Source organism: Oncorhynchus masou, chromosome 7 (assembly GCF_036934945.1).
Source record: "Oncorhynchus masou masou isolate Uvic2021 chromosome 7, UVic_Omas_1.1, whole genome shotgun sequence".
NCBI lineage: Eukaryota > Metazoa > Chordata > Actinopteri > Salmoniformes > Salmonidae > Oncorhynchus > Oncorhynchus masou.
Window position 1 is genome coordinate 21,580,754 of NC_088218.1, and position 21,577 is coordinate 21,602,330.

The window sequence follows — 21,577 nt, forward strand, 5'->3', positions numbered from 1 at the left end:
TGGATTATTTGCAAGGTATTGAGGTGGTATCACAAGGTCAAAGAGAGGTGAAGTCCAAGAAAAATATCTGCAATTAAAATGTTGAAGGCAACTCAGATTGGCAGAAATAAGTAGTGTTCTCATGAGTGGCAACACCATTTTATTTTAGCATGGAAGTTGGAGGGAAGAGAAGGGAGGAGAGGAGAGTGTACCGTATGGGGAGAATGTGGAAATTAAACAGAGTAGCCGTATCCTAGACTAAATGTGGGTGACTCAAAGAAAGTATACCTTATTTCAAAAATACAGGAATATCATCCAGGGTTGGATGTGTTGATAATTATTTCATGAAGCTGGGTGGGGAAATTACCATACCTCTGTCTGCTCAAAGTGCTGAGTTCTGTTATTCTTAGATGATACTAATAATGGTATGCTACACAATGCAACTTTGGGATTGAGATCCATGGATCGCATTATGAAGTTTTAAGTAAGAAAGTATACAAATCTATCATCAGCAACCTTATTGAAGATGGGGGTGCCTGGGGATTGAACTGCCTACCGCAGCAGTTTCCCATGTAATTATTCATATACACTATTGTTTTCTACCTGAGAGAACTGGTAGGCTGCGAAGAAATTCATTTCCACCGTCTATATGTAGTCGCCAGATCCTCACGGTACCTTAGGGTTGATAAATATTGCATACTGTATATGATTAACTCTTGAAACCACTGCATATGAGGTATTATATGCCGATACTATGTAAAGTTGAATCACAACGTAGAGTGCTTGTGATTGGCTGTATTTTGTCGTGGGACTATTGCATTCAAGAATGACAATAGTAATGGATCAAATGAGATTGATCATTGGTGTAATAAAAGTGGGAAAAGTGGGAATTAGTTCCCAATGGTGCCTATTGGTTCGTCAATGACTCCGTATCACCATTATTCCACAGCTGCCTCCGACACCTTTCTGACAGCTGTACACTCTAATGCTGGGTTGAGATCCCCTCCAGGAAATACAGAATAATTTTCCCTCTGCATGTTACTACAACCAATTTATCAACCACCTATCCTACACATAGTCCCACTCTAATGCAACCCACTTGCCCCATAAGGGTACTGGTAATAATCAGAGTCATAACAGTTATGACTCCATCGTGTTATATTGCCTATATTGTATGAGGGATTTTTATTGGTTACATCTCAATGTAATGTGCTGTTCTGTTGGCGGCAACCACAATGAGTAGGCTGCACTTTGGCATACAAAACCCTATTGGCTTTACTAGTAACAGTATGGTATGATAAATTCAGGAGGTGGAGCCAAATACTCAATGATTCATTGATGCCGTACTTACTATAACTTTCAAGGGAAAGGGTTGTTTTAAGCAATGGGTTGTTGATTTTGGGGCACTTTTTGACTAGTCTAATCCCCCGGGGCCATGCGGGTTAAGTGTGTTGTTGGTTCTGTGCCGCTGCATAAGGCTTCCCCCCAGGCAGGCTGACCTATAGTGTGGATGGTTCCTTACTCTGACAATTTTACAGTATGGCAGGTCCAACTTCAGAGTAATGGAATACTTATACTGTAGGTCACGGCCCAGGGCCTTTGCTTTAAAACCTCTTACAGCTACCCCCTACTTTTTTCAATTTCCGCCTGAAAACATTCCCAAATCTTACTGCCTGTATCTCAGGCCCAGGACCAAGGATATGCATACTCTGAAGTTTGTGTAAATGTGAATTGAATGTAGGAGAATATAACACAATAGATTTGGTTTAGATAATACAATGAAAAAAACATGTGTTTTTTTTCATTTTTATTGTTGTATCATCATCTTTAAAATGAACAAGACAAAACAAACATTCAGATAGGTTGATGGGGACCATTTCAATGGAAAACATGAGAGGGAAACTGTACTTGTGTAAAGTTTCAGAATGATAACTTCCAAAATGAGTGTGCTACATGACATTTATCATGAAGTCACCCATGTGACCCACACAAGTAGCCCACATGTACTCAAGTGGCCAAATTGGTGAAGTTATACATTTTGAATGGAATAACTATATACAAAATACCAAAATGGTATTCTAACACACCCCCCCCCCAAAAATAGAAAAAACATGACAAATATATATATACATTTACAAATAACACTTTCAATATTTGGAAGACCCTCAGTCCTCTACACAATGTCATGCTGCTGATGCCAGGTGCCATAGCAGTGTCTTTCTGCTGTAAAGCAGAGGGTCACCAAGCATGTGGTGCAGGTGATGGGGGACTTCATTTTGCAAAGAACACAGCGACGCCTACATACTGTGCCCTTTTGGCCCTGAGGCACGTCCATGTCTGCAGAAATACATTTGGGTAGATGAACACCACTTGTGGCAGGAGCTGGATGAACCAGCTTCAGTGGGGGATAGACACCTTGGCACTGGGGGCTCCCATTCGGAGTCAGTGTCACTGTGACAGAAAATAGTTTCACATATGAGCCCTGTATCAACAGTTATAATAAACATATATATATATATAGAGTACAGGGAACATAAGGTTAAATATATTATTATAGACCTGCTAGATCTACTGTCTTTATTATATTACAACGGACCAGCTGTATCTACTGTCTCCATTTCACTTTAGCATTGTTGTGGGCCTGCCCTCCCCTCAACAGCCTCAAATAGGCTATTTCATTTCACAAATAATATTTTATATTATTAATTTCAAACAACGGCATTAGTATAAGAAGAACTTACCATTTGGGAATCGCTAAATAAATCGTCCTCCAACAATCTCTGTCTCACTTTCCCGATCAATTTCTTCTAAAATTGTGTGAACATCTGTATATCTAGACTTAGATTTAGCTTTCCCTGACTTTGTCGCCATACTGATTGATACAGTGGGGCAAAAAAGTATTTAGTCAGCCACCAATTGTGCAAGTTCTCCCACTTAAAAAGATGAGAGAGGCCTGTAATTTTCAGCATAGGTACACTTCAACTATGACAGACAAAATGAGAAAAAAAATCCAGAAAATCACATTGTAGGATTTTTTTATGCATTTATTTGCAAATTATGGTGGAAAATAAGTATTTGTTCAATAACAAAATTTTATCTCAATACTTTGTTATATACCCTTTGTTGGCAATGACAGAGATCAAACGTTTTCTGTAAGTCTTCACAAGGTTTTCACACAATGTTGCTGGTAGTTTGGCCCATTCCTCCATGCAGATCTCCTCAAGAGCAGTGATGTTTTGGGGCTGTTGCTGGGCAACACGGACTTTCAACTCCCTCCAAAGATTTTCTATGGGGTTGAGATCTGGAGACTGGCTAGGCCACTCCAGGACCTTGAAATGCTTCTTACGAAGCCACTCCTTCATTGCCCAGGCGGTGTGTTTGGGATCATTGTCATGCTGAAAGACCCAGCCACGTTTCATCTTCAACGCCCTTACTGATAGAAGAAGGTTTTCACTCAAAATCTCTCGATACATGGCCCCATTAATTATTTCCTTTACACGGATCAGTCGTCCTGGTCCCTTTGCAGAAAAACAGCTCCAAAGCATGATGTTTCCACCTCCATGCTTCACAGTAGGTATGGTGTTCTTTGGATGCAACTCAGCATTCTTTGTCCTCCAAACACGACGAGTTGAGTTTTTACCAAAAAGTTATATTTTGGTTTCATCTGACCATATGACATTCTCCCAATCTTCTTCTGGATCATCCAAATGCTCTCTAGCAAACTTCAGACGGGCCTGAACATGTACTGGCTTAAGCAGGGCGACACGTCTGGCACTGCAGGATTTGAGTCCCTGGCGGCGTAGTATATTACTGATGGTAGGCTTTGTTACTTTGGTCCCAGCTCTCTGCAGGTCATTCACTAGGTCCCCCCGTGTGGTTCTGGGATTTTTGCTCACTGTTCTTGTGATCATTTTGACCCCACGGGGTGAGATCTTGCGTGGGGCCCCAGATCGAGGGAGATTATCAGTGGTCTTGTATGTCTTCCATTTCCTAATAATTGCTCCCACAGTTGATTTCTTCAAACCAAGCTGCTTACCTATTGCAGATTCAGTCTTCCCAGCCTGGTGCAGGCCTACCATTTTGTTTCTGGTGTCCTTTGACAGCTCTTTGGTCTTGGCCATAGTGGAGTTTGGAGTGTGACTGTTTGAGGTTGTGGACAGGTGTCTTTTATACTGATAACAAGTTCAAACAGGTGCCATTAATACAGGTAACAAGTTGAGGAAAGAGGGGCCTCTTAAAGAAGAAGTTACAGGTCTGTGAGAGCCAGAAATTTTTCTTGTTTGTAGGTGACCAAATACTTATTTTCCACCATAATTTGCAAATAAATTCATTAAAAATCCTACAATGTGATTTTCTGGATTTTTCTCTCTCATTTTGTCTGTCATAGTTGAAGTGTACCTATGATGAAAATTACAGGCCTCTCTCATCTATTTAAGTGGGAGAACTTGCACAATTGGTGGCTGACTAAATACTTTTTTGCCCCACTGTATATAAACAGCTGAAGATGCGCTTTATCAAAACAACGCTGTGCGTAACGTGTGGCACCTTCCGGTATGAATCTTCAATGGCAAATGAACCTCTTTACGCTGGAGTTTACTACATGGGTTGGTCTTCCAACACATAAACATTACATATTGCCATTTACCTCAGCTCATTAGCTATCTACCCAGCTAGATTTCAAGACGATCAGTGGTCATTGGGTTAAAATACAGTCAATCAATGAAACAGCGGTCATATCATTGGTGTACAATGATGTCATTACTTGTTGTCTTCAAATCGGTTTCTTTCAGTCAATATCTCCAGCAAAATGACCCATCAGGTTTGGTTGTTTTACAAACAAACCAGTTGATTGCAATGAAACCAAACATGACTGGAAAAGTCACATTTAGTGTGTGTATTTACATCAAATTGGTCGTCGAAAATGGAATGAGACCGAATTCACGACACAAGCGGTTCACAAAATGTTTCGTGTTAGGTTATAAAAATGGATTTTATCAAACAAAAGACCATTCATTGTGTTACAATGACCATTGGGATTCCAAACAGAGGAAGATCGTCAAACGATTTAAACAATTTATTTTATTGCCGTTTGTGATTTTGTTACGCCTGTGCTTGGTTGAAATAGTTGTTTTTTATGGGGCTCTCTCCTCAGATAATCGCATCATATTCTTTCGCAGTAAATCCTTTTTTAAATCTGACAACGCAGTTGTATTAGCAAGATTCTAGGCTTTCGAAACATGTGAGACACTTGTATTTTCATGAATGTTTAATATGACTATTTATGTAGCGATCAACGTATGTTGTCGAATGTCATCCCGCTAATTTGTTCGGTGCGCAAAGGTTAATCAAGCTAGATGGCTGGATGGTGGAGAGGCCGAGTGTGAAGCATTTTTTGGACATGTACTACAGTATGAATACCCCATTTGTTGGAGGCACAGACCTACAGTCCATGATTGCCGTCGAAGATCATAATTGTACATAGCAAATTAAACTGGGACAGTGTTAAATGTAACACTTTCAGTGTACACATGAATCCCACTAATCCAGTGTTAAATTAACCCTTTTGAGTATTGTAAAAGCAACACTTCCTTGAGAGTTAATATTTACACATATTTAAAATGCAATTCTATTCAGTGTACATGACTATGAACAAATATTTTGTGTATTTAAAGTCGCCGAAGGCACATCAGAACATCCAACACACACAAATTCATTGATAAATACGGTTTTAATCACAATCCAGGAATTCTGGTAATCATTTGTTTATCTTCACCGGACATATAAATCATAAACTATTGGGCTTTTTCTAGATTCAATCATTCAACAGAAATGCATTAGGAACAAGAAATGTTGTCTCTGAAGTTTGTCCATTGTTCATCCTGTTGCTATAGCGTATGTACAGGTGTGCTACAGAAATCATTGATTTGAATGGATGCAAAACCAGATATTACTGTCATATATTGATATTATTTCATGAATAGAGCAACATTATAACCTAAATAAATAAGGGAGAAAAACAAACACAGATATCTATACCTAAATACATTTATGGCAGAACAGAACATGTTGACATTCCATAATGGGCCAGACAACATTAGAAGCCAGCAACGATGAGTGCACTTAATGCATGAAACAGTGTCAGATTGAATGTGCCAATGTGACTGACCGGGATTCAAACCCAGGTCTCTTGCATGCCACAAGACTGTGTTAGCCCTCTGAGCTAAAGCCTAGGCATTAGCTCTGAAGGGCGAACTCAAGTCTTTGCATCTCGGGAAAGATTACTCATCTTACACCAAGACCAAGATATTTTATTAATCTTACACCAAGACCAAGATATTTTATTCATCTTTCACCAAGACCAAGATATTTTATTCATCTTTCACCAAGACCAAGATATTTTATTAATCTTACACCAAGACCAAGATATTTTATTAATCTTACACCAAGACCAAGATATTTTATTCATCTTTCACCAAGACCAAGATATTTTATTCATCTTTCACCAAGACCAAGATATTTTATTCATCTTTCACCAAGACCAAGATATTTAATTCATCTTGCACCAAGACCAAGAGAAATGACTCATCTTACACCAAGACCAAGAGATATTACCTATCTTACGCCAAGAACAAGGGATATTAGTCATCTTACACCAAGACCCAGCCAACACTGCCTCATCTACACAGTAGAAAAGGGACGGGAAACCACAGGGTCTGTAACTGTTTAAAGGCCAGCGTGTGTAACCACACACTCTGCCATTATATCACTCAAACCCAAAACACACAACAAGCTTAATGATCAAGTAGCAAAGTGTATTTACATACCAGAGATACATGTCACTACTATAAGCAATTGGCTGCAAGTTGGTAATGGTAAAATACATGGGCGCACGACTTATTCTTTATGCGTATATAAATGTGTTATATATTTGAAAACTGTCGTTGTGAATCCCAGCCATTGACCCCAGGATATGATTGGTTGCTCTGTAACCAACCAGAGACTGGCAGTTTATCACAATCTCTTGAACTGTACTTGTAATCTGAGATACAGGTCTAAGATGATAGGGTTAAGGTTATTTTTTTACATTTTTATCGCCACTACTCATGCGATATAACATGCATAGAGAAACAAGAGACAGTGCCATCTAGGCATGTTCTCTCGCCCAGAGCAGCGTGATATGGACAATGGTAATGTTTCATCAAATGTTAGCTACTCCCATGCCGTTGATTACATCTCCTCATGGGATGTGTTCGATGTTTGGTTACAATCTAATGACTATGGCTCGTTGTCCTTGCCCTGTAGAACAGAATTCATGCATCAGTTGTATACTGAGAGACTAATACATCATATGTGCTTCTTTGATAGCTGTGCAGAATAGATATATAGAAATATAGAAATGGATGACGATGATATGCCGCTATCAGTGGTCTCAATGACCTTGATTTACAATGCGTTTTGTTGTATTATTTATATTGGCTGTGCATTTGATAGATAGTCTCTCATGGCATTCATTGCTTATAAAAAAAATATATATGATCAACCCCATATGTTAATTCAATAGATGTTCAAGCATTTAAAGAGGACAGAAATGTCATCGGTATTTCACATGGTCTTATAAAACAGACAACTAATTAGACAACTCCAAATACAAATTTGCACACTGACATCACATCTGTTATATACATTATATTTACAGTTGGAGGTCATTTCAGCAGTGAAGATCAGTCAAATGGTCAAAAACAAACAAACGCTCAGCCACTTCAGTGGTATGTTGTGAACAAACGCTCAACCCTGCCACTTCAGTGGAATGTTGTGAACAAACCCTCAACCCTGCCACTTCAGTGGAATGTTGTGAACAAACGCTCAACCCTGCCACTTCAGTGGAATGTTGTGAACAAACGCTCAACCCTGCCACTTCAGTGGAATGTTGTGAACAAACCCTCAACCCTGCCACTTCCGTGGAATGTTGTGAACAAACCCTCAACCCTGCCACTTCCGTGGAATGTTGTGTACAGAGGGAATCTATGGTCTACAATGCTCGCACGCAAGAGAGGGAGTTAACATACTGTAGTTATAGTCAACGTTACACCTTACAAAAATATCCAAATATTTCACAAAGACATGTTATACAGTATATAGCACAAGGCCATTGGCAGGAGAGTTCCACAGCTACAGTATCAAAGGTGGAGCTGATTTAAAGGAATGAAGTCAATTTACTGAGTGAAATCCTGTCATGCATTCACAATATCAGGTAGAAAAAGATGTGAACCATGACAGATTCATTGAGTGCAGTGGTGGGTATGTTTAGATTACCAATCAATATTCCAATTTCAAGACTGCTTGACAGGATTTTGAAAACTTAATGGACGCCAATTAGCAAAATCCAGAACCTGAGATATTATAACCCTCAACCCTAGACATTAATTTGCACCTGTGTTAAAATATTATAGTTCAGTATGTAATAATAATAATAATAGTAATAATAATAATGATGATAATAATAATAATAGCAATACTACTACTACTATTACTACTACTAATAATAATAATAATACACTGTACATAGACATACAGAAACAGGACCACTTCACTGTAAAATATGCAAATACTGTATGTGCACTTGAAAAAGATATTATCTGACCAAGACAAAAAAATATATACGTGATAAAGATGGCAAGCATCACAAAACATGAGTATATAATTTTTGTATTGATCCGCATTCATAAAAAATAATATGTAAATAATGATAAAGTTTACACCACAATTCATTGTGTATATGCATAATACATTACATAACATTGGTATTTTATTTGGGTTTGTTAACAAAACTTTTTTTTTTATGGTTCCCTTTTCTTTCTTGCAGATTGCACAAATTGAAATGGGTATAAAGAACATTATCAAACTGCAGAGAGGGCAAAAAGACTGGGAAGTATACAGTCCCAGTCCTACAGTATGGGTATTTATCTACATAGTTCTGTACAAAATTTGAAGAATTAGCAATCCCACCGCAATCCACAATTTGAGTACGACTGCAAATATAAAACCTTGAACAAAAGGGTCAAAGCAGTTTGTCTGTGTGACATAGAGGCAGTCCTTTGTTTTTCCAAGACAAAATGATGACGAAGGAGAACGAAAAAAAATGACAACACCATCTAACCCTAAAATCAGTCAATCAGTTGACATAATACATCCAGTAGATTAGATTAAAGAGGGAGAAAACGGAGGGGAAGATAATCCGCGACCACCTGTCGATGGCGTTTACGTCCGTCAGGTCAGGGATTTTGATTTTGAGCTGCGACGAGCGCCGCCGCAGTTTGTGCCTCTTGAGCTGGGCGTGCCTGTCGAGGCTGTGGCGAGGACCCGAGGCCCGGCTCGCCTTCCTGCACTGGACGCCGGTACCTGTGCTGGTGTTGTCAAATCCCATGACGGAGGAGTTCCTGCTGTCCGCCAGGCTGGTGGTGACCTCATTTCCGGCCACCTCGTTGTGGATCTCCAGGGTGGTCAGCAGGATATTACCGTGGGACTCCGCCTGGAGATAGAAGTAGATGATTGATGTATGATCTGGAGCTACAACAACATGATTATCCTGCTCTGGACAGGTTCAAGGGTGAGATGAGAACCGGAACTATGTTCATTATAGACCCATTTATACCTGTGGTTCTCAATCCTGGTCATGGGGACCCAATTTTTGGTTTTGCCTTAGCACTACACACCTGATTCAAATCATAAAAGCCTTTTGATGAGTTGATCATTTGAATCAGGTGTGTAGTGCTAGGGCAAAACTAATCATGTGCACCCCTTTGGGTTCCCAGGACCAGGATTGAGAACCACTGATTTAGACCAATGACATACATTAGATAATCAAGATATGAGACTATGTAGGAATGAGGTCACTTTGAATGAACGTTTGAATGGACAACACAGCACAATATCTGTTTTCTAGCAACACTACGGAACATATGGCTTGCAGGTTGCATTGGACATGCAAATGTCAAACCAGAAGTTGAAAAAAGGACAATGGCAACTTGGGTAGCAAGTGACACGTACAAACTCATTAAATTATCATGCGGACATAAAAAAAAAAATGTAATGTCAGTCAATGGTGACAGACAAGTCAGACAGATAGTGAAAAAATATGTGTCCGCTGGTCAAGACTCACCGACTGTGAGACACGGAGCGTTTTTGCTCTATTAGGCTGCTTAGTCAGCTTAAGAGATGACGTTTTACCTCCTTCCTGAGGAGACTAACCACAAGAAACACAACACCATATTTATAGAGTTTCTGATCTGCCGTCGTAAGAGTGTACGGACTGCAAAGATAACACCCGACAATTTCTCAACCTGAAACCCAAGAACCTTGGAAAAACTTTGAAGAAGTTAGAGCGTCTCGACAGAGATCTTCATGACGACTTACCCGATTGGTGTCATATTTGGCCGCTCTCTCGTTGTTGGCCCTCTCGGCTTTCTCTGCCAGCTTCTTCTGCATCTGTGGCCCACGGCCGAAGAAGATGTAGTTGACGAAGGCGTACTCCAGCAGGGCCAGGAAAACCATGACGAAGCAGCCCATCAGGTACATGTCAATGGCCTTGACGTAGGGGATCTTGGGAAGCGTCTCTCTCAGATGGGTATTGATGGTGGTCATGGTGAGCACAGTGGTGATCCCTGGAATACAATTGACAGTTTAAGGCAGGGTTCCCCAACTGGCCCCCACAAGTTTTCTGAGAATTTTTTAAATTTTCATTGTTGGACATAAAGACTGTAAAAAAAAGTCAGGAAATCAGCTCCAAGTCATTTTAATTAAATCAATCTGTTCCCAAGTATCCCCATGCTTAATGGAGAGACACGTGATCATATACAAATTTAAGCAAGGTTTGAAATAATTGTGTTTTAGTCAAACATTATGTCTGTTTGAGATTCTTGTGGTCAATTTGCAGTCTACTAATTATTTGTAATTATGTTCCAACCAAACCACTTCCCAGAACAGAGGGGAATATTATTTGATATAATTTTAGCCTCAGATTGCCTCGTAGTAGCCTGGTGCTCCAGTCTGTTTGTGCTTTTGCCAATTAACTCCTCCTCCAAAACATGCATGGCGTGACAATGGTAGAAGAGTTGGCTACAGTATATAACGAATGGGACTTGGTTGTCTTGTTGTGCTCTGAGCCAAAATCAGAGATAATAACCTCCCCGAATAGAAATTCAAAAGTTAGTCCTCTACTTGCCCCTCGGACACCACCAACCTCAAATAACTTGTTGAATAATTGTGTACATTCAGCCTCCAGCTGTGAGTGACATTTTAACCGTGGAAGGAGTTGAATTGAATGTCTCATGTTAAATATACTACACATTCTGTCCTAAAGAAAGGCCCCTAAATGGAAACAATGCATTCTTTGCACATGCTTTATCTGTTGTCCGTGCAGAAACACATATGTAGGAAAACTGACCTCAAATAAAATAGTAACATGTATTTTCTTTGACAATAAATATAAACCATGTGTATCAGTAGCTAGTACTGTCATAAAGCCACACTGGAGGTAGTTAGAGTGTAGGATCAATCTGGCCCTTTCCTTGATTTATTGGAACATTAAAGGAGACAGTTAAATATTACCGGTTTGCTGTGACAGTGTGTGTGTGTTTCTCTCTGTGTGTGTGTGTTTCAGCATTCTCCCCTTTTGCTTTTACTCATTGCAACGATCTCTGTGGTTTTGCTGAACGGCAGCCATGTTCTTTATCGGTGTTCCCTCTGTGGTTCTATTACTCTCTGTCCTTCACTGCACCCACCGACCTGACAATTTAATCACAGGGCCATGTGCCCGTGGGCCTCCCTTCTTTTTCATCAGGAGACCGGACTCTCTGGGGATAAATATATTTTTATGGAGCTTCTCTATCTATCTCTCTCTCTCTCTCTCTCTCTCTCTCTCTCTAGCCACTTTCAAAGGAAAAATGTCAGGCATTGTGCATTTAAATAGTACTTCCCAAAAGGTGTGTAGGTATTATGCATTTAAATAGTACCTCCCAAAAGGTGTGTAGGTATTATGCATTTAAATAGTACCTCCCAAAAGGTGTGTAGGTATTATGCATTTAAATAGTACCTCCCAAAAGGTGTGTAGGCATTATGCATTTAAATAGTACCTCCCAAAAGGTGTGTAGGTATTATGCATTTAAATAGTACCTCCCAAAAGGTGTGTAGCCATTATGCATTTAAATAGTACCTCCCAAAAGGTGTGTAGGCATTATGCATTTAAATAGTACCTCCCAAAAGGTGTGTAGGTATTATGCATTTAAAAAGTACCTCCCAAAAGGTGTGTAGGCATTATGCATTTAAATAGTACCTCCCAAAAGGTGTGTAGGCATTATGCATTTAAATAGTACCTCCCAAAAGGTGTGTAGGCATTATGCATTTAAATAGTACCTCCCAAAAGGTGTGTAGGTATTATGCATTTAAATAGTACCTCCCAAAAGGTGTGTAGGCATTATGCATTTAAATAGTACCACCCAAAATATGTGTAGGTATTATGCATTTAAATAGTACCTCCCAAAAGGTGTGTAGGTATTATGCATTTAAATAGTACCTCCCAAAAGATGTGTAGGCATTATGCATTTAAATAGTACCTCCCAAAAGGTGTGTAGGTATTATGCATTTAAATAGTACCTCCCAAAAGGTGTGTAGGTATTATGCATTTAAATAGTAAATCCCAAAAGGTGTGTAGGTATTATGCGTTTAAATAGTACCTCCCAAAAGATGTGTAGGCATTATGCATTTAAATAGTACCACCCAAAAGGTGTGTAGGTATTATGCATTTAAATAGTACCTCCCAAAAGGTGTGTAGGTATTATCCATTTAAATAGTACCTCCCAAAAGATGTGTAGGCATTATGCATTTAAATAGTACCTCCCAAGAGGTGTGTAGGTATTATGCATTTAAATAGTACCTCCCAAAAGGTATGTAGGCATTATGCATTTAAATAGTACCTCCCAAAAGGTGTGTAGGTATTATGCATTTAAATAGTACCTCCCAAAAGATGTGTAGGCATTATGCATTTAAATAGTACCTCCCAAAAGGTGTGTAGGTATTATGCATTTAAATAGTACCTCCCAAAAGGTGTGTAGGCATTATGCATTTAAATAGTACCTCCCAAAAGGTGTGTAGGCATTATGCATTTAAATAGTACCTCCCAAAAGGTGTGTAGGTATTATGCATTTAAATAGTACCTCCCAAAAGATGTGTAGGCATTATGCATTTAAATAGTACCTCCCAAAAGGTGTGTAGGTATTATCCATTTAAATAGTACCTCCCAAAAGATGTGTAGGCATTATGCATTTAAATAGTACCTCCCAAGAGGTGTGTAGGTATTATGCATTTAAATAGTACCTCCCAAAAGGTATGTAGGCATTATGCATTTAAATAGTACCTCCCAAAAGGTGTGTAGGTATTATGCATTTAAATAGTACCTCCCAAAAGATGTGTAGGCATTATGCATTTAAATAGTACCTCCCAAAAGGTGTGTAGGTATTATGCATTTAAATAGTACCTCCCAAAAGGTGTGTAGGTATTATGCATTTAAATAGTACCTCCCAAAAGGTATGTAGGCATTATGCATTTAAATAGTACCTCCCAAAAGGTGTGTAGGTATTATGCATTTAAATAGTACCTCCCAAAAGGTGTGTAGGCATTATGCATTTAAATAGTACCTCCCAAAAGGTGTGTAGGCATTATGCATTTAAATAGTACCTCCCAAGAGGTGTGTAGGTATTATGCATTTAAATAGTACCTCCCAAAAGGTATGTAGGCATTATGCATTTAAATAGTACCTCCCAAAAGGTGTGTAGGCATTATGCATTTAAATAGTACCTCCCAAAAGGTGTGTAGGCATTATGCATTTAAATAGTACCTCCCAAAAGATGTGTAGGCATTATGCATTTAAATAGTACCTCCCAAAAGGTGTGTAGGTATTATCCATTTAAATAGTACCTCCCAAAAGATGTGTAGGCATTATGCATTTAAATAGTACCTCCCAAGAGGTGTGTAGGTATTATGCATTTAAATAGTACCTCCCAAAAGGTATGTAGGCATTATGCATTTAAATAGTACCTCCCAAAAGGTGTGTAGGTATTATGCATTTAAATAGTACCTCCCAAAAGATGTGTAGGCATTATGCATTTAAATAGTACCTCCCAAAAGGTGTGTAGGTATTATGCATTTAAATAGTACCTCCCAAAAGGTGTGTAGGTATTATGCATTTAAATAGTACCTCCCAAAAGATGTGTAGGCATTATGCATTTAAATAGTACCTCCCAAGAGGTGTGTAGGTATTATGCATTTAAATAGTACCTCCCAAAAGGTATGTAGGCATTATGCATTTAAATAGTACCTCCCAAAAGGTGTGTAGGCATTATGCATTTAAATAGTACCTCCCAAAAGGTGTGTAGGCATTATGCATTTAAATAGTACCTCCCAAAAGGTGTGTATGTATTATGCATTTAAATAGTACCTCCCAAAAGGTGTGTAGGCATTATGCATTTAAATAGTACCACCCAAAAGATGTGTAGGTATTATGCATTTAAATAGTACCTCCCAAAAGGTGTGTAGGTATTATGCATTTAAATAGTACCTCCCAAAAGGTGTGTAGGTATTATGCATTTAAATAGTACCTCCCAAAAGGTGTGTAGGCATTATGCATTTAAATAGTACCTCCCAAAAGGTGTGTAGGTATTATGCATTTAAATAGTACCTCCCAAAAGATGTGTAGGCATTATGCATTTAAATAGTACCTCCCAAGAGGTGTGTAGGTATTATGCATTTAAATAGTACCTCCCAAAAGGTGTGTAGGCATTATGCATTTAAATAGTACCTCCCAAAAGGTGTGTAGGCATTATGCATTTAAATAGTACCTCCCAAAAGGTGTGTAGGTATTATGCATTTAAATAGTACCTCCCAAAAGGTGTGTAGGCATTATGCATTTAAATAGTACCACCCAAAAGATGTGTAGGTATTATGCATTTAAATAGTACCTCCCAAAAGGTGTGTAGGTATTATGCATTTAAATAGTACCTCCCAAAAGGTGTGTAGGTATTATGCATTTAAATAGTACCTCCCAAAAGGTGTGTAGGTATTATGCATTTAAATAGTACCTCCCAAAAGGTGTGTAGGTATTATGCATTTAAATAGTACCTCCCAAAAGGTGTGTAGGCATTATGCATTTAAATAGTACCTCCCAAAAGGTGTGTAGGCATTATGCATTTAAATAGTACCTCCCAAAAGGTGTGTAGGTATTATGCATTTAAATAGTACCTCCCAAAAATTAGAAAGTGGTAAGTACTCCACATCTGCTAACATACTGGTCTGCTACTGAACAATGAACTATTTGGGTTAGTCTACTGGTAATTACTGTGCTATGGAGCCTATACTGTGCTATAGAGCCTACAGTATGTGATCCTGTATGGCTCAGTTGGTAGAGCATAGCGCTTGCACGGCCAGCGTTGTGGGTTAAATTCCCAAGGCCACCCACATGTAAAATGTATGCACACATGACTGTAAGTCACTTTGGTGCTAAGAACTGACCATAGATGATACCAAAATGATAGTTGCAGCCATGTTTTTAGGCTATACAGTGTATGTGTACCATTCCATTGTTTACAAACTATGGCATACAACAAGCTAATACATTGGTTTCTGATGGGGTATGACAGTTAAAACTAAGCTCATGAGGCATTTATAAGAATCAATGGGTATATATATATGTATATATATATATATATATATATATATAAACACACACATATATATATATACCCATTGATTCTTATAAATGCCTCATGAGCTTATGAGATTAGTTTTTTTATATATATATATCACTCATTTAAAAGTTCAAAAATGGATCCACCAATCCCAGACTGCTCCTTTAATGTCTATCTAATTGTATGTTTCAGACAGCCTCCCTACTCTATTTCTGCTGCATAATCATCAGGAAGGAGCCACTAAAGCACCGTGCAAATGACTTCAGATCCTGTAGCACTCTGCTTGCTAACGGCATTATCGCTACATTATCCCCATCGTCTGTTCTCTGAAATTGGGGGGTTACGAGGTTATCAAGAAATGAGATTTGGTCCACACTTAACTGTCTCTAAGGTGTCAGAAGATACTCTCGTCTAAAAGTGAGGAAGTATGATCGCAGAGCCTTAGCAACTCTAGAGGACATTTAACCAAAGGAATACAGTACTTTAAACAGCACCAGTACATGGAACAGCTCTGGTACTTTGAACAAACTTCCGGAGTGTTACATCGCTGAACACTGCATATACAGGTCCAGGTTATTGTACCCTGCTTTCCCTGCACCTTGCATCCTGTACACCACTGAACGCATGCAGAAGGTGAGCTACACTGAACACACTGTAGGTCCTGTGTGGCTCAGCTGGTACAGCACGATGCTTGCAACGCTCAGGATTGTGGGTTCAATTCAATGAAAATGTACGCACTCATTACTTTAAAATTGCTCAGGATAAGAGAGGCTACTAAAATGTACATACTGAATGGGGAGTTTTATTTCTTTTGCTCAGAGTTATTGATTAAAGGTACTCCACGAGAGAGTGAAGAAAATGTGCTGGAACAAGATTAGGGCCAAGTGGGTCATCTGGATTTGGAATTCACTGTAACACAGCTCCCTAATCAATTTTACCTTCAAACAATTCAATTGTTTTCCCACTGCATTGATATCTTGATTGCTGCTCTTACCGGCATGCAGCTTCCACAAAGCACCCTTCTGGGTGGTAAAGGAAATCCCATAACGATATATCACTGAGGGAGTTAATGTTTTTCTCTGGTGGACTCCTTATTAGCAAACCACCGGATATTGCAGGCCTTTGCAAAGACCTCCCAATTCTCTGTTTTATGTTCATGAGAGAGTGCAGGGGAATCTGTCCATTCAGTAATACAGAGTAGACCATCAAAATAGAATTAGAGTATAATTATCTCATGGACTAGACTGTATGTGTGGCCCTACAAAAGGGTTCCAAAAGCGTTCTTCGTTTGTCCCCTTTTTGGTTCCAGGTAGATGAACCCTTTTTGGTTCCAGGTCGATGAACCCTTTTGGGTTCCATGTAGAACCATCTGTGGAAAGGGTTCTACATGGAATGCAAAAGGGTTCTATCTGGAACCAAAAAGGGTTATTCAAAGGGTTATCCTGTGGGGACAGCCGAATAACCCTTTTTAGTCCTAGATAGCCCTTTTTTCCTAAGACTGTATAACTAGTGGGATGTTGGGATCAGTCACAATAATAGGGAAACGGCATTCAGATACTTGTTAATATTGTACAATGTGTAACATATGGTGCTTGTACACCTACCTAATGCCACTCTTGCAGCCGAGGCATCGTAATTGATCCAGAAGGAGACCCAGGACAAGATGGTGATCAGGATGGAGGGCATGTAGGTCTGCAGGATAAAGTAGCCAATGTTCCTCTTTAGCTTGAAGCTCAAAGACAGTCGTGGGTAGGCACCTATGAAAACAAGATGTTGAGAAGTTGAACAGAATGAACGACTTCTTGGTTCGAGGAGCATTATGGAACACCTCGTGTTTTTGTTTTTGTTTCTATGGCAATGGCAGCATGGGTTGGATTTATCACCATGGAAACAAGCATCCTTGAACCATACTTCACAACAATTTGACACACGTTGGCGATGAATGCGAGGCAAATAATAAAATATTTCAATACTAACTGTGATGAAAGAAAATGTTGCACTTTCAATCGACATATATTATTTTATAATTTATGCATGTATAAAAGTCTTAGAGATTGATATGTTAGGCATTTGGTAATGTATGTATTTCTTCTCTGACCTGGCTCATGAAAAACAAACTTTATGATTCATCACATATCTGTCGTCATAAATGACCATTTGAGTTGAATGTATAGTGCACATTCCTCTCTGTATAGCATTAAACCAGTGATGCATGACTCTGGTCCTCAAGGGTCGTAGCGTCTGCTGGTTTTCGTCCATGTCTTGCCTTGTTAATCAGAGACGAATTAACATCTGGGTATAGTGTGTGGACTCCTCAGCCAATCAATGACACTTATTGATCCATTAAGAGCCAAGGACAAACGAGTACCAGAAGCAATGCAGAACTCAAGGGTGTCAGTTGTACACCTCTAAGCGATAGGAGGAAGTCCTTCCACTGCTACTACGACAAGTTGACCTAAAAAAATATCCTCCAGACCACACATTACCGTGGCTATTTATGTAAGCATGGGATTTAAATCACGCTAACATAGATCATAAAACTCCCATTGATTTGCACACAGAAATTCCTAAACAAACCAATCAAAACTCTCGGGTCAGAAACTATCTGGATCCATGGATTGCTGTCCATGTACTGTATACGTGAGACGAGGCACATTCGTGAGGGTGCCACAGGGTTCAATTCTTGGACCGACTCTCTTCTCTGTATACATCAATGATGTCGCTCTTGCTGCTGGTGAGTCTCTGATCCACCTCTACGCAGACGACACCATTCTGTATACTTCTGGCCCTTCTTTGGACATTGTGTTGACAACCCTCCAGGCAAGCTTCAATGCCATACAACTCTCCTTCCGTGGCCTCCAATTGCTCTTAAAATACAAGTAAAACTAAATGCATGCTCTTCAACCGATCGCTGCCTGCCCCTGCCCGCCTGTCCAACATCACTACTCTGGACGGCTCTGACTTAGAATACGTGGACAACTACAAATACCTAGGTGTCTGGTTAGACTGTAAACTCTCCTTCCAGACCCACATCAAACATCTCCAATCCAAAGTTAAATCTAGAATTGGCTTCCTATTTCGCAGCAAAGCATCCTTCACTCATGCTGCCAAACATACCCTTGTAAAACTGACCATCCTACCAATCCTGCAGTCTGACATTTGCCATCCGTTTTGTCACCAAACCCCAATATACTACCCACCATTGCGACCTGTACGCTCTCGTTGGCTGGCCCTCGCTTCATACTCGTCACCAAACCCACTGGCTCCATGTCATCTACATGACCCTGCTAGGTAAAGTCCCCCCTTATCTCAGCTCGCTGGTCACCATAGCATCACCCACCTGTACCACACGCTCCAGCAGGTATATCTCTCTGGTCACTCCAAAAAAACAATTCTTTCTTTGGCCGCCTCTCCTCCCAGTTCTCTGCTGCTAATGACTGGAACAAACTACAAAAATCTCTGAAACTGGAAACACTTATCTCCCTCACTAGCTTTAAGCACCAGCTGTCAGAGCAGCTCACAGATTATTGCACCTGTACATAGCCCACCTATAATTTAGCCCAAACAACTACCTCTTTTCCTACTGTATTTATTTTATTTATTTATTTTGCTCCTTTGCACCCCATTATTTTTTATTTCTACTTTGCACATTCTTCCACTGCAAATCTACCATTCCAGTGTTTTACTTGCTATATTGTATTTACTTTGCCACCATGGCCTTTTTGTTGCCTTTACCTCTCTTATCTCACCTCATTTGCTCACATCGTATATAGACTTGTTTATACTGTATTATTGACTGTGTGTTTGTTTTACTCCATGTGTCGTTGTATGTGTTGAACTGCTTTGCGTTATCTTGGCCAGGTCGCAATTGTAAATGAGAACTTGTTCTCAACTTGCCTACCTGGTTAAATAAAGGTGAAAAAAAAAATTGTCATGGAAGGGAACTGTCCCTTTAAGAATGGTAACATTATACGAGATATAGTTGGAGGCGAAAGTAGGTGTTGAAAGAAGATTGGTGATACAGAGGATGTAGGTGTGCAACTAAGCGTTCACACTAGCTGTGTCTGGACGTTTGTCAGCAAGTGGGAGAGTACACCGTATGTTATGAGGAGGAGGAAGAGGGGGATGAGGAGGAGGAGAGGAGAGGACGGAATAGAGGAGGATGGTGATGGTGATATGGTAACCATGACAACACCCATGACGACCACGACGTGAAAACTCTCATAATGTAAGGGTGCAATGTCCAACAACGTTCTGACAACGTTCACCAGTTCAACAGAGATCCCCTTTATCCACTGCTAAAGTGAGAGGGGGAAAAAGCATGTGGAAACAACTCATCTGAAACAACCAATCTGAGTTGACCTTTGTATTTCATTTATTTACATTTTCGCACTTTCTCTATTCACACTCACGCACCCTGACATTCCAACACACAAACACTCAATTCATAATTTGCTCACACATTTACAATGACTCTACACACCCGTACACCCACTCACATACACACTGAAACTACTCCTGTTTATAATATATGCCTTACCCCTATACATATCTACCTATACTCTTCCAGTATCACTGCACATTGTAAATATGGTACTAGAACTGACTGACCCTGTATAAAATATGCTTACTTACTTTCTTGTGTTTTTCTTATTTTTTATTTCCTGTGTTGGGTTCAAGATAGGCATTTCACATTTCACAAATAGGAATGATGATGGTGTCTAGGAATCGTTGACAGACATGTTCTCCACTTGGTTCTGGAGCTGTACATGACATTACACCTTGAAACTTGAAATCATTATGGCGATGTTTCCTTGTGAGCTTGGAGGGGAATAATTGATGCTCTGGGCCTTATTTTCCACATGAATTTCTGATGCTCCGTTTCCTAGGCCGCTTCTCCATGGCTTCTCTCTTTTAAAGAGCTGAAGAAAACAGCTGGGTAATTGCCATCCTACCATCATTCACTGCTCCTGTGTGAGTCTGTGTGAGTGAAGCAAGCAACAGCAGCACATGGAGGAAAGTTGGTCTTTAGCCAGGCTCGGGGAGGGAGACAGGCCTTTGAAGTATGATGCAAGGGTCCTCAGAGGAGCCAGGGAGAGGGGAGACAGAGGACCAGACTGAGGAGCCAGGGAGAGGGGAGACAGAGGACCAGACTGAGGAGCCAGGGAGAGGGGAGACAGAGGACCAGACTGAGGAGCTAGGGAGAGGGGAGACAGAGGACCAGACTGAGGAGCCAGGGAGAGGGGAGACAGGGGGCCACACTGAGGAGCCAGGGAGAAGGGAGACAGAGGACCAGACTGAGGAGCCAGGGAGAGGGGAGACAGAGGACCAGACTGAGGAGCCAGGGAGAAGGGAGACAGACGACCACACTGAGGAGCCAGGGAGAAGGGAGACAGACGACCAGACTGAGGAGCCAGGGAGAGGGGAGACAGAGGACCAGACTGAGGAGCCAGTGAGAGGGGAGACAGGGGGCCACACTGAGGAGCCAGGGAGAGGGGAGACAGAGGACCAGACTGAGGAGCCAGGGAGAGGGGAGACAGGGGGCCACACTGAGGAGCCAGGGAGAAGGGAGACAGAGGACCAGACTGAGGAGCCAGGGAGAGGGGAGACAGAGGACCAGACTGAGGAGCCAGGGAGAGGGGAGACAGGGGGCCACACTGAGGAGCCAGGGAGAAGGGAGACAGACGACCAGACTGAGGAGCCAGGGAGAGGGGAGACAGAGGACCAGACTGAGGAGCCAGTGAGAGGGGAGACAGGGGGCCACACTGAGGAGCCAGGGAGAGGGGAGACAGAGGACCAGACTGAGGAGTCAGGGAGAGGGGAGACAGGGGGCCACACTGAGGAGCCAGGGAGAGGGGAGA

General features: G+C 40.6%; 1 protein-coding gene across 3 annotated transcripts in view; it reads right to left on the bottom strand.

The window, feature by feature from the left end:
- Positions 1-5,688: 5,688 nt before the first annotated feature.
- LOC135543492 (gamma-aminobutyric acid receptor subunit beta-3-like) overlaps positions 5,689-21,577 on the bottom strand; it is a 35,530-nt gene continuing 19,641 nt past the window's right edge. For 2 of the 3 annotated variants that reach the window (XM_064970799.1, XM_064970797.1), the window contains 4 exons: positions 17,321-17,473; positions 10,393-10,640; positions 10,139-10,222; positions 5,689-9,508 (listed from right to left, as the gene is read on the bottom strand). In XM_064970799.1, the coding sequence (XP_064826871.1) occupies positions 9,152-9,508; positions 10,139-10,222; positions 10,393-10,640; positions 17,321-17,473 (842 nt within the window). In that variant the 3' untranslated portion in view covers positions 5,689-9,151. The remainder of the gene's footprint in view (positions 9,509-10,138; positions 10,223-10,392; positions 10,641-17,320; positions 17,474-21,577) is intronic. The other variant, XM_064970798.1, reaches the window with a different exon arrangement.